General features: G+C 48.3%; 1 protein-coding gene across 1 annotated transcript in view; it reads right to left on the bottom strand.

Moving 5' to 3' along the window:
- Nucleotides 1–5,309, bottom strand: part of COTL1 (coactosin like F-actin binding protein 1) — a 43,321-nt gene extending 38,012 nt beyond the window's left edge. The window contains exons 1-2 of the mRNA XM_068528387.1: nucleotides 5,051–5,309; nucleotides 4,706–4,788 (exon numbers count right to left, since the gene is read on the bottom strand). Of these exons, the coding sequence (XP_068384488.1) occupies nucleotides 4,706–4,788; nucleotides 5,051–5,127 (160 nt within the window). The 5' untranslated portion in view covers nucleotides 5,128–5,309. The remainder of the gene's footprint in view (nucleotides 1–4,705; nucleotides 4,789–5,050) is intronic.
- Nucleotides 5,310–14,537: the final 9,228 nt, after the last annotated feature.

Raw genomic sequence — 14,537 nt, 5'->3', positions numbered from 1 at the left:
ACGTTACTTCCACAACAATTAAATCCACCAGTAAGGTGACAGTCACCGTGATTATCATTTATGGAGCACTTACTGCATCCTTGGCACCGTGGACCTGCTTCCTTAATCCTCCTAATGACCACATTATAGCAAAAGAAGGAGCAAATGAACTCACCTGCTCCGGATCACATGACTGGCAAGTATTTGAACCCAGGACGTCTGAAGCAGCCCAGCCCTCTAACCATTGCGCTAACCACCTCTTACCATGTACTGAGCACCTACTGCATGCAGGCCCAGGCTAAAGGTCTCACGCATGCCCACGTGGGGCCTACTGTGTGCCAGCCTGGGGTTGAGCGCCTCTCATGGGCAAACCCAGAGGTGAGTGCCTACTGTGTGCTGAGCTGGGGCATGCACTGAAAGCTTCAGAGCAGAAAGCACACTGTCATCCTAAGCGCTAGGAGAAGAAAAATAATGACATAAAAAGTAACAGTAACTAAAGCATCAGGGAGGGGCTGGACGCTCCTTCTAGACATATTATTTCAGTTAACCCTCCCAGTCACCATCAGAGGCAGGCACCATCAGGACCCACATTTTACAGAGCAGAAAACCATGGCACAGAGAAAGGGATGTCCTTGCCCAAGGCCACACAGCAAGGGGCAGAGTTGGGATGTGAATCTAGAGCTTTTCTGATTCCCCAGGGTTCTGGCTGTTGAAATACAGAAGGGATTGCACTAGACTGGTTTGCCGGCTCAATCCCAGATGGACAGATACAGGGGAGAGGAATTCTACCCGGAGGGAACCTCCAAAATCACTGGCCTGCAGGCTGGGAGTATTACACAGGGTCAGGTCACAGGTGCACAAAGAAGGGTGTTGGGAGCTATTGGGCAGGAGATGTGGGTGGGGACCAACAGACTGGAATGGCAAGCAGGCAGCCTGTAAATGCAATGGGCAGATGGGAGCTATAGATGGTTAATGAGCAGAGGAGAAACTTGATTAGAGCCGTTCTTTAGGAAGAGTTACTCCCAGTGAGGGGTTGGGGTCGGGTAGAATGGATATAGGACAAGAAAGAACAAGGGCTGAGAGACTGTTGCAATAAAGGGGGGCCATGGACCTGTTTTGGGTTTGCCCCTCTTCTGGAAGCAACATGCCCCCCCTCCACTCTTCCCTTAGGAAACCACCCTCCCCCACTCTGTCTCCTGGTTTGGGTGGGCCTGCCCCTCCCCGACTCCAGCGGTGGGCACTGATCCAGGTCTAGCCAGCCAGACCAATGGCGGTGATTGGTTCACAATGGACACATGAACCCAGCCAGGCCAAACAGCGTCTGTCAGTCTGGAGACTTCCATTGAAATCGGTGGCAAAGAGTCTGTCTATCCGCGTCAGGATGGCTTTGCCCGCAGCCTGGAAGCTGGGATGGTTAGTGGCCATCTGTATCACCGCTCAGGGAGAACCTGCCCTCCTGCCCCCAAGAAGGGCAATAAAGGAGGAAGACAGAGCTAGGAGCAGGAAGAGGGGAGGTTGAGTGTGGGCAGCCTTACCTGCAGCTAGTACTTGGCCTGGACTTTCCAACCGTGGAAGCTACACTGATTTTTTTTTTTTTTTTGCTTAAGCTAACTGCACTGGGCTTCTCTCACCGCCCCTGACAGATCTCCCACCATCCCACACGGACTGAAGTTTGGGGTAAGAAGCAAGAGCAGAGGCGGTGATGGAGCACTTAGCACAGAAGGAAGGGGGCCAGGTGAGTCCAGCGCCAGAAGAGCCAGCGCGGGGCACAGAGGGCTCCAAATCCTGCCGGCAGAAAGAAACAGGAGGACGAGGGCCCAGCGACCTTCCAGATCCACGACCTTGAGGAAGCAGCTCCTGCAGACAAGGACAGGCCAGCCTGCGGGCTGAGGAGAGATGACAGGGAGAGGCTGGACGGGCAGATTCCATTCTGGAAAACCTGGGGGAAGGACAGGAGAAGGAAGACAGTAGCCAGAGGGCACAGGAGGGGTGAAGGAGGGTGTTTCAGACAGAGGATGCCCAAGGAGGGGTTGTCAGGGAGGACAGAGAGCCCAGGGCGGGGCGGGGGGGGACCCTCCACCCCCTCCTCCCCTCCCCACAGTGCAGATGGAGGAGAGACCAGGTGCTGTTTTCAGGCTCCCAGGTCCGCTGTGACCTCGTGAGAGGTTTGGAAATAGGAAAGCTGGACCAGAGCGGGAGCCTATCTGCAGAGCACGGGAGCCTCAGGCCTGTCAGGACACCTGGCTGGGGATGAGGGCCACCAAGAAGCCTCCCTGCATCACACGAATAGGCAAATGTGTCTTTTGTAACCTGCAAACAACCCCACAAGCCCTGACCAGAACCTGCTGTATCACTGAAGAAGCCTCATGGCTTAGAAATGAGACCCTAAACCACTTCCTCAGCAAGAAGGGGCCAAGAGCACAGACCTCGGAGCCAGCCTGCCCGGGTTCAAGTCCCAGCTCTGCCACGATCTTGCTGTGTGATCCCTGACAAGTCACTTAACCTCTCTGGGTCTTGGTTTCCTCACCTATGGAAGGGAAGCAAGCTCAGTAACGGAGACAAGGCATGTCCAGTGTAGTGACTTGCGTAGAGAAAGTTACTACTCAGCGTTCTGAATCCTTGGTCACTGGGTTATGAGGACACGGCAGTGGGATGGAACCAGCTTTTCTAACACAAACAAGAGCAGACACGGCAACCATAACTCGCCTATACATTTGTCCAACAGATGGCTGGGGAAGGAAGGCGGACTTCCAGCCAAAGCAGACGGAGCCTTCAGATCCCACAGCCCATTCATAAGATCAACAAGCAGCAGGGAAAGCATTTTTAGTTCTCCCACCAGGCCCTCCCCACTCCCATTCCTGTCATTGGGGGAAGGGTCTGACTAGCAAACCACAAAGCCCCAGGGAGGGAGGAAGTGTTCTCTGACCACAGCCTCGCCCGATGGCCAGGAGCATCTGTTCGGAACCTACTCACAGGATGCTCTTTCTTCCGGGGGTCACCTTCTCCCACTCGATGGAGAGAACAATAGCTTCAGAGGCAGGGGGCGGGGGAGACCCCAGTCTGATGGGGGGTGGGGTGATGGATGGCCTGCAGGAGGAAACTGCTACCTTACCATCCAGAGAGGAAAGAAGCCGGCCTATGAGAAAGCCTCAGAGCCAGCAAGGCAAAAAATACTGCTGAACCTCCCAAATGGGGGGAAGGCCAGGAGTCTGCACTTACTCCACTTGTAAAAGCAGTCATCGTGGTGGCGGAAGGATAGAGGTGGTTGAGAGACTGGGGTCCTCCGCCAGGATTGGAACCCAGGCCCCACCAGCTCTCCACAAGGGGCCCCGTGCACCTCATTAGGTGTGAGTTGTGAAAGTACTTCGCACGTCTGATATTTTAAACAATCCTTTCCAGAAGCAGTGAGTGAACGTCTAGAGGCAGCTCTTAGGAAGACGTTCTAGTTGAAAGAAGATTTAAAAAAAAAAACCTCAGTACCACCCAGCCCATAGCAGACACTTTATAAATATTCTTTTAAGTAGAGTAAATGCGAAATATCATTTGAATAAAGGAAAGGGGCCGTCGCATGATCCTGGGCATGATGAGTACTTTATATTTATTTCACAAATGACCATGTCGTTTGCACAGGTACTGACTCACCAATCCTCACAACAGCCCTCTAAGATTACAGGTGAGGAAACCAAGGCCCCGAGAGGTTAAGTAACTTGCCCCACCCAAACCACACAGCTAGAGGGTGGCCACGCGGGGATTCCAACCCACCTTGCTGACATGAGTCCCCACCCTAACCTCCAGGCTGCACTGCCTGTGTCTGAATATATCTGTTTCCAAGCTAGAGACCACAGCCTGGAAAAGAGCCCATTCTCCAATCTCAGCTTTAAAAGGCCCTATTACCAATGATGCTGGGCCTTTTGCTTCTATGGGGTGGGGATGGGGGATTGTGGTTCTACCTGCATGCGTTCTTTCCTCCTAATGGTTCAACACACCGCAGGAAGGGCACAAAGTTTACAAATCCTAAGGATTCTGCTTGAAAGATTTCTTACATATGTACAAACCTGTTTAACCGCCTCGAAGATCAAAATACATTTCCAACCCCACCCGACCCTACACCGCCTTCCGGGTGCCCCTCCCGCCCCCCATCAGTGGCTATCTACCCGCAAATATGAGCATTCTTCTGGCTTTTCACACCACAGATTAGCTTTGCCTTTTCTATCATTTCATATAAATGGGATCCTACGGTGGGCACCCTTTCATATCTGGTTCTATAGTCTACAAATAAAATCATATCACCAGCACACGGACAATGATTGTGGGAGAAGGGGGGTGGGTGAAGCTGACCGTTTCTAGCTCCTGCAGTAAGCACCAGGATTGTTTTTATTGGGGCTCACTGACCGGTGGAAGGGGAAAGCGGGGAGGGCTGGACCAGGAGTTTGGAACCGCGGCAGTTGACGGTGGAAAACTAGCGACCCGCAGGAGGCAAAGGAGCTGCCGTGCCTGGAAAGGTTACCTTGGGAGAGAGGAAGCCAGGCGGTCGCCTCTGATCGCTCTGGATGCCCAGAGGGGAGAAGGCTTTGTGAGGCTTTAGAACGCTCAAATCTGGTTCCTACAGTGTCAGAGGCGCCCAGGGTGGCCACAGGCTCCGCCCAGTTTGGCCTCTGCCGCCCCTCCCCGGCACTGACAATATCCCAAAAGACGGGGAACTCCTCCAGATGGCGCGTCTCCCTACCTGTGCACTGTTGGATGAAGTCCTGATATTCCGCTCCCTGCTCGCCGGGGACGATGGTGGAGCCGTCATATTTAAAAGTCACCCTTTGGATTGGGAGAAGAGAAAAACACACACACACACATCAGCGTTGGTAGCTGCACAGTGCCGAGCTTCCAGCAGGACAATCTAAAAGATGCTCTGGCTAGGGAGAAGCCAGCGCTGGCTTTCCACGCCGTCCTGGGTTAAGGCTACGGGAAGACAGCACGGGATGACCCTTAATCCGTCCGGTCTGGAAGACCGCTCAGTGCACCAGGCCCCTTGCGAGCTCGGGGAGCGGGGCTTGGAGAGCAAAGGAAAGTTCCTCACCAGATGACGGCCGAGCCGTCGTCGCGCACCAGGTTGTACGCCGTCCGGCAAGCCTCTTTGTCGATCTTGGTGGCCATCGCCGCGGTGCCGCAACGGGGATACTGTGCTGGCAGCGACAGGTAAGCGCGCTCCGGGACGGCTGCAGGGATCGGAGCAGAGCGGGGCGGGGACGCGCCAAGGGCGGGCCGGCGGGCAGCGGCGGCGACAGCGGCGAGGGAAAGCGCGCTCTGAGCTCCGAGCGCTGCTCTGGCTCCGAGGGCGCCGGGAGCGCGCGCCAGACCCAGGCCGCGCCGCCCCGCCCCCCTCCGGCCATTGGTCTCCCAGGACGCATCCCGCCCCGCCTCCTCTCGCTATTGGTCGTAGGGCATAGAGGGCGGGGCGTCTTTACGTGGCAGCGACCAATCCCAGCCCGAGTGAGTTGCGCAACTCTGCGGTGGGGGCTGGAGGAGGGGACTTTTTTCCCCCCTCCTCCTCCTTCCTCCTCCTCCTCTTCTTCTCCCTACCCCCTCTTCTCCTCTATCCCCCAGCCCTTTCCTCCTTCTCCCACTCCCCCAGCTCCTCCCCCCATTTCCTCCTCCCCAAGCCCTCTTTCTCCTTTCCCTCTATCTTCTCATCTCCTTCTCCGTCCTCCCTCCTTGAGCCTGTCTCATTTTCTCCCTTGCCTCCCCTCCTCCTCCTTGCTCCTCCCACTTCCCTAACCCCCCTCCCTCCTACCTATACCCACCTCCCCTCTATCCCCCTCCCTCTATCTCCCTCCCTCCCTTCCCCCCCCGCCAGGCTGCAGGGCTCCACAGGGGACCTCCAAGTGGGTGATTTAATGCATCAAACCCAAGGAGACTGCCCCTGCCCCAGTGTATGGCTCCCTGGTTTCTAGGTAGGGAGGAATTGGAAAGAATTAAGCATTTTTAAATAGGAGGGAATAGAAACTGGACTGCTTCCAAAATGCTGGTGGGATCACTGTTTACTTTGTGTTCCGGTTATTTGCATTCACATCTTATCTCCCCCTTTGGGTTCCTCCGAGGGCAGGAGCTGACTCATTCTGTCTTCTTTCTGCCCTCACTGACTCACTCATTCATTCCCTCCTGCAATGATTCCCTCCTGCAATCATTCCACAAAGACGAGTTACAGGGTCAAGGCAAGTAAAAAACCCAGACCCCAGAGACACGGCTCTTGCATTGCATCTAGCGCTGCCTCTTTTTAACTGTGGGCCCTTGGACAAGCCTGAAAAACTCTCTGATTACTTTCCTCCAATGGAATAATAATAGTACTGACACCATAGGTTTGCTTTATGATTAACGGAACCGATACTTGTAAACAGATATATTAGACATTCAACAAGAGGTCATCGTTGTTGGTTATTAACTAAAATAAATCCTAAATAGAAACCCCAAAAGTCAGGAACAATGTCCGATTAGTAATAAAATTCTCAATTCTCAATGGCAAACAAACAAAAATCAATCAAGCAAGCATTGAACAGGTAAATGGGGGGAGGGGGTGGATGAGACCACATTTACAGGAAAGTAGGAGCTGATGTTGCTATAAATACAAAGACAAAAACAAAGAAATTCCAGTTTGATGCAGCTCCTACCTTACTTCTTGATAAAGGTAATGGGACAATCGGCCATTAGAAAGAAGAACAAAGATGGATCCATACCTCACACCACAGATCAGGGTAAATGCCAAAAGGATCAAAGATTTGCCTGTAAATTAAGGAAACCACAAAAGTGCCAGAAGAAAACATGGGAAGCTTCCTTTATAAGACTGGAATGAGAAAGGTCTTTCTAACCATGACTCAAAATACAGAAGCCATAACAAAAGATGGATACATTCAAATATGTAAAAAGTCTTCTTCAAGGGGAAAAAACAAAACAAAAGACAAGGCAGTAGAAAGTATTTGCAACTCAAATCACAAAGAATTTGTCTTGCTGACATGTAGAGAAACCAACCTAAAAAAGAGAAAAGAGGGAATTCCCTGGCGGTCCGGTGGTTAGGACTCTCTGTTTCCACTGCGTGGGGCCCGGGTTCAATCCCTGGTCAGGGAACTAAGATCCCGCAAGGCATGTGGCACGGCCAAAAAAAAAAAAAAAGAGAGAGAGAGAGAAAAGAAAAGTGGGCACAGGATATGACCAGACAGAACAGAAGGCTCTTAAACACATGAGAAGATGTTCAATCTCAAGCCCTAATAAGAAAAATGCCAATTAAAGCGAAACTGCGATATCTTAAAAAAAAACCTAGCAGGTTAGCAAAAAGCAAAGTTTGACAAGCATGCTTTGTTAGTGAGGCTGTGAACCCCCAGGCCTCTCATACAAGCCGGTGAGAGTGCAAGTTGGTAGAACCAGCCATGGAAGCCATTTGTCAATATCTAGCAAATTTAGAAATCTACGTGCTCTCGACCAGTCAGTTTCCCCAGATGTCAACAGCACATAGGGCTCCCTGTGTGCCCTGGTCCCATGCTCAGGGATTCTGATGTAGTTGATCTGAGGTATGGCTTGGGGGGTGGGATTTTTAAAAGCCCCCTTCGTCATTCTCATGTGCAGCTGGAGCCAATGGCCACTGTTGTAGACATACTCAAGTGTGTGCAAAATATAGTCAAGGTTATTCACTGAGCTTTGTTTCTGGCAGCAGAAGCCCCCCACTGAATAGATGATGATAAAGGTGTGCCACGGAGAAGTCTGCAGCTGGAAAAACAGAGAGAGTAGGGGGCCTTCTCTCTATGTACTGCTATGGATAGTTCTACAATCTACTTCATGATCGAACAAAACAAGGTATAGAACAGTATGTCCAAAACACCTTTTTGTGTTGCTACCTTTGGGTAAAGTGTGGGGAGGGTTTACAGAGATATTTGTATCTGTTTACATGTGCATAAACACCTCTGGAAGAGCATACAAGAGAAAAATAACAGTTGTACCTGAGGTGGAAGTGAGGTAGGAAGCCAGACACAAGGGGAAAAGGGGAGGGAAGGCGATTTCATCATACACCATTTTACTTCTATTCTCTTCTCTTCTCTTCTGTTCTATTTTTAAACCCATGAATACATTACCCAGTAAGAATATTAAATAACAACAACAAGGTGACTTCCATCCTGGATTTGATTCTATGGTTCAGGGATCCTGGGGGCGGGGGGTGGGGGGGGGTGGTGCCTTAACTGTGTTTCTCCTATTCCAAGTTGCTGTTGCCCTCTGCTGGACTGAAAGTGTAAAGGGTTGGTTTTGAGGCGAACCCTAATTTTGAGCAGCCTGAGGTCCATGTGCCCAGCTAAGGCACAAAAATACAGTGTACACCAGAAATAAATGCGGTGTGTGAATATTTGTTTAAATCAGGATGCGTACAATAAAGAAAGCAATCTAATTCAACTCATGTTTCTTTAGAAGAGAAATCAAATCAAAATATTTGGCACTTATTATATGCTAGCTACTGTGTCAAGAACTGGGGGAGTGTATAAATTCATTCATTCATTTACTCATTCATTCATTCATTCCTGACAGTGGGTCTATTATGTGTCCAAGGGGGGGGTCACAAACCCACTTGCCTGTAGGGGGCAGGCACATAACGTAAATGAGCCAAGCACACAGCCTGTAAAAAATTTCTTCTGAAGGTCATCCTCTTCTGGGTGTCAGTTTCTTCTTCTGAACTGCCATCTAAAGGGGGCCTCTGGTTCTCAGACCCACCCCAGTTGCCAGGCAAGAATCCTAGCATGACCATACCAAGCCTTCCAATTGTCTAAGAAAAGGAAAAAAATCAGAATCTTTTTGTGAAATCTCTGGATTCTTCAACTTGGGTAATAACAATGTTATATGTAAAAGCTGCCTGGGTGCAAATTTGAACTAGACAAATATGCTCCCTGCCCTCATGGGGATTACAGTCTAGGAGGGCTAGGGGATTACACTTCAAATAGGCCTACACAGTGGAGAGAAAGCAATGACTCCATAATGGGAAGGCCCAAACTTAGGGGAATTCAGGCATCAGGCATGTTTTCATCAGGGCTTGCCCTCTATCTTTCTTCATGTTTCTACTTTGCTCTCCTTTTTTTCCTTTTTTTTTTTTAAATAAATTTATTTATTTATTTATTTATTTTTGGCTGCGTTGGGTCTTTGTTGCTGCGCGCAGGCTTTCTCTAGTTGCGGAGAGCGGGGGCTACTCTTTGTTGTGGTGCACGGCCTTCTTATCGCAGTGGCTTGTCTTTGTTGCGGAGCATGGGCTCTAGGCGCGCAGGCTTCAGTAGTTGTGGCTCGTGAGCTCTAGAGTGCGAGCTCAGTAGTTGCGGTTCTCGGGCTTAGTTGCTCCACGGCATGTGGGATCTTCTGGGACCAGGGCTCGAACCGGTGTCCCCTGCATTAGCAGGCGGATTCTTAACCACTGTGCTACCAGGGAAGTCCTTGCCCTCCTTTTTGTATTAGTTTCATCTCCAGGCAAATTCTGCCCCTCTGGCTGCACAACTTATCCCAAATTCTGCATGGCTGACCTCTCATTCAGACCTCACAGGTTGCCCCTCAGAGAGGATTCCCCAACATCCCAATATAAAGCAGCCCCCTCTGGGACCTCCCCTGGTCACTCTCTACCACATAGCCTTTTGTTTTCCTTAGCAGTCATAGCTATCTGAGATCACCTTTCTCCTGCATCTCTTTACAACTATGTTGTCTATCCACTCCCAGAAGAATGTCAGGTCCACGAGGACAGGGAGGGTGTCCATCTCACTCACCATCGTATGCTCAGGTCCAAGCACGGCACTGGTCCCAGGGGGGCAGGTAATTTACAGTTGTTGAATGGGTGGTTGTGGGGTGAGGGTGAGAGAAGAGTCAAGGAAGGTGATACTTGCATAACAGTGGACACATAGACCAATGGAACACTTTTGAGAGTCCAGAGATAAGCTCATACATTTATGGTCAATTGATTTTTGCAAAGGTGCCAAGATAATTTCATGGGGAAAGAGTAGTCCTTTATCAAATGGTGCTGGGGGCTTCCCTGGTGGCGCAGTGGTTGAGAATCTGCCTGCCAATGCAGGGGACACGGGTTTGAGTCCTGGTGCAGGAAGATCCCACATGCCTCGGAGCAAGTAAGCCCGTGCGCCACAACTACTGAGCCTGCGCTCTAGAGCCCGCAAGCCACAACTACTGAAGCCCGCATGCCTAGAGCCTGTGCTCCGCAACAAGAGAAGTCACCACAATGAGAAGCCCGCGCACCACAACAAAGAGAAGCCCCTGCTCCCCACAACTAGAGAAAGCCCACATGAAGTAACGAAGACCCAACGAGGCAAAAATAAAAATAAAATAATTTTTTAAAAAGACAATAACAAGTATCAGTGAGGATGTGGAGAAATTGGAACCCTCATATACTGTTGATGGGAATGTAAAATGGTGTATCTGCTTTGGAGAACAGTTTGGCAGGTCCTCAAAATGTTAAACATCTAACTATATATGACCCAGAAATTCCATGTATAGGAATATACCCAACAAAAATGGAAACATACGTCTACATAAAAACTTGTATGTGAATGTTCATAGCAGTATTATTCACAGTAGCCCAAAAGTGAAAACCTAAGTGTCCTTCAACTGATGATTGGACAAACAAAAACATGGTCTATCCATACAATGGAATGTTATTTGGCCATAAAATGGAATGAAGTACTGATTCATTTTTATAACATAGACAGACCTTGTAAACATTATGCTGGAATATTACTCAGCCATAAAAAAGAATGAAATAATGCCATTTGCAGCAACATGGATGGACCTAGAAATGATCATACTAAGTGAAGTAAGTCAGACAGAGAAAGACAAATATCAATACCATATGATATCACTTATATGTGGAATCTAAAAAAAAAATGATACAAATGAACTTATTCACAAAACAGAAACAGACTCACAGACATAGAAAACAAATTTATGGTTACCAAAAGGGAAGGGGGAAGGGAAGGATAAATTAGGAGTTTGGAATTAAAATATACACACTACTATAGATAAAACACATATAGTAGTATGTATATTGACCAACTAGGACCTACTGTATAGCACAGGGAACTCTACTCAATATCTTGTAATAACTATAACAGAAGAGAATGGAAAAAAGATGTACGTATATGTATGTATAACTGAATCACTTTGTTGTACACCTGAAACTAACACAACATTGTAAATCAAGTATATTTCATTAAAAATTTTTAAAAATAATTTAAAAGCTTCATTAAAAATGAAAAAAAAACCCATTATGCTGAGTGAAAGAAGCCAGTCACAAAAGATCATAAAATATACAATTCCATTGACATGAAATGTCCAGAATAGTCAATCTATGGAGACAGAAAGTAGATTAGTGGCTGTCAGGGGCTGGAGGGAGGGGGGGAATGGGGAGTGACTGCTAATGAGTATGGGGTTTGTTTGGGGGGCTGATGAAAATGTTCTGGAATTAGATAGTGATAATGGTCACACAACTTTGTGAATATATGAACAATCACTGAACTGCACACTTTAAAAATGTTTAATGATATGAATCACCATGTTGTACACCTGAAACTTACATGATATTGTACAGCAACTATACCTCAAATTTAAAATGTTTAATGAAATTTTAAATTTTTATTTACTTATTTTTGGCTGTGTTGGGTCTTCGTTGCTGTGCGCGGGCTTTCTGTAGTTGCGGTGAGCAGGGGCTACTCTTCATTGCGGTGCACGGGCTTCTCATTTCAGTGGCTTCTCTTGTTGCAGAGCACAGGCTCTAGGTGCGTGGGCTTCAGTAGTTGTTGCACACGGGCTCAGTGGCTGTGGCTCGCCGGCTCTAGAGTGCAGGCTCAGTAGTTCTGGCGCACGGGCTTAGTTGCTCCGCGGCATGTGGGATCTTCCCGAACCAGGGCTTGAACCTGTGTCCCCTGCCTTGGCAGGTGGATTCTTAACCACTGCGCCACCAGGGAAGTCCTGTGCTGACTTTTAAAGACCATAATTTTTGCATGAGCTTTATTTCTTTCACTGCAAAAAAAAACCATACAGAATTTTTAAGGTCAGTGTCCTGGTTTCCACACTTTCCTTGGGGCTATAGAAAGAAAGAAAGAAAGAAATCCCACCTCAGCTGTAATTAGAGATGGGAATAAAACATAACCCTGAAACTTGCTGTTCTCAGCAAGGTGGTTGTCATTCTGAAACAGGTGCCTTACATGGAATGGATATTTACAGAAAATGATATTTATAAAATCAGCGCTGAGCTCACTCATTGTCAAATCTCTGAGAAGAGACTCCCAGGAACTTTTGGGAAATGAAGATGCTGAGCAACTGACTGAGGGAACGTAATACCCATGACCTGAATGGTCTTTCTCAGAAACCGTGAGTCACTGAGAGAACTCCGCTTGAGTTCCAGAAATCCAGCAAGAAGACACTGGAAGGGGCAACATGACCTGGGATTTTATCTACCGTGAGTAAGGGCAGGGTGGGTCCAAGTCTCTGAGTGGGGCAGTGTGGTCTAATGGCTAAGGGTTCAGGCAACTGCTCACCCAAATCCTGGCTCTGCCTACCCTTCCTGAGCCTCAGTCTCCTCTTCCATTAAGTGGGTACCTCCCACAGAGGAATTATTTGAGGATCATATGTGGAAAATGCATATCAAAGGATATAAAAGCAGCTAATACTTTAAGTGCCAGTCCCCTGCCCCTTCCAAGTGGTATGTAAGCTTAAACTGCCTTACTAGAAGTAACACACAGTACTAGAGTCCACTGGAAAACAGAAACTGTATATATATAAATAATCAAGCAAATGAGAGAGAGAAGTATATAAGTAGGAAGAATTGAACGCAGGGTATTGGCTGCAGCAGGGACAGGAGAGCTGGGAAGCCTAGCAGATTGGTGACGCACCCCCAGAAATCAGCCACAGGCCAGAGACTGGTGACCAGGTCTGGGTCAGAGAGACAGAGAGGGGAGGAGGGGACACTAGAGTAGGGGCTGGGGTGACCCAGGGGTTGCTGCAGCTCAGAGGAGGTATGGCTGCTGGACATTTGCTCCAGAGAGGGGCAGAAATACCCTTGCCTTTTCTTCCCTCCTGCCCTCCACTCTCTCATGAGGGTCTCCCACTGCCAGACTCAGCAGGAAGCCTTTGACCAGGGAGCTGGGAAATCCAGCCTACAGTGGGGACACCCTTCCCCCACGCCACCACCATCCACCCAACCATTCAGAGCCAAGGAGGGCAGATGGGAGGAGCAGCTCTAATGCCCAGAACCAGGGAAGGAGAAGATGTGGTTGCATTGGTCTGACCACGCCTTGAGAATTGTGTTCCGATGTGGAATCGTGCTTAAAGGAGGACCCCAGCTGACACTGGGAGGGGATGAGAAGCCACAGATGCAATTTATCCTGCAGGAGAGCAGTTTCATGGAGGACAGGGGAACTGCCCCTCCATTTGGGAGGGGGTGTCTCTTGCAGCAGATGGTAGTCTTCTTATAAACCCTCCCAGGAGCAGATCAACACCAGTTACAGGAAGAAAGAGTTGGAGTCAATATAAAGAAGTTGTCTTTCCGTTTCATAGCAATTAACACAACACTGTAAATCAATTATACTTCAATTTTAAAAAATATATCGATTGGGGGTGGAGTCAAGATGACGTACTAGGAGGACACGGAATTCGCGTCTCCTCATAACTAGGGCACCTACCAGGCACTGGTGGAGGACCATGAACACCTAAGTGGAAGGCAGGAACCCCCAGCAACCAGTTCTTTCAATTATAGTTTTATTTTTCCTAATATATTTTTTATCTTTCTAATTTTATTTTGTTTTTATTCTTTGACATTGTAATGCTCCTTTTTTTCTTTCCTTCTTCCTTCTTTAATTTATTTTTTATTTATTTATTTTTTTACCACACAGGAAGCTTGTGGGATCTTGGTTCCCAGGCTGGAGGTCGGGCCCGAGCTCCTGTGGTGGGAGCTCCGAGTCCAAACCGCTGCACTAACAGAGAACTTCAGACCCCAGGCAATATAAATCGGAGTGAGGCCTCCCAGAGGTCCTCATCTCAGCACCAAGACCCAGCTCTATCCAACTACCTGCAAACTCCAGTGCTGGACATCTCAGGCCAAACAACCAGTAAGACAAGAATACAGCACCACCCATCAAAAAAAAAAAAAGAAAAAAATATGTTACAGACGAAGGAGCAAGGTAAAAACCTACAAGACCAGATAAATGAAGACGAAATAGGCAACCTACCTGAAAAAGAATTCAGAGTAATAAGAGTAAAGATGATCCAAAATCTCAGAAACAGAATGGAGAAAATACAAGAAACATTTAACAAGGATCTTGAAGAACTAAAGAGCAAACAAACAGTGATGAACAACACAATTACTGAAATTAAAAATTCTCTAGAAGGAATCAATAACAGAATAACTGAGGCAGAAGAACGGATAAGTGAGCTGGAAGATAAAATGGTGGAAATAACTGCCAGGGAGCAGAATAAAGAAAAAAGAATGAAAAGAATTGAGGACAGTCTCAGAGACCTCTGGGACAACATTAAATGCACCAACATTTGAA

Source organism: Eschrichtius robustus, chromosome 19, assembly GCF_028021215.1.
Source record: "Eschrichtius robustus isolate mEscRob2 chromosome 19, mEscRob2.pri, whole genome shotgun sequence".
Classification (NCBI taxonomy): Eukaryota; Metazoa; Chordata; class Mammalia; order Artiodactyla; family Eschrichtiidae; genus Eschrichtius; species Eschrichtius robustus.
The sequence above is the reverse complement of the archived record's forward strand: the minus strand, read 5'-3'. Positions and strand labels throughout refer to the sequence as shown.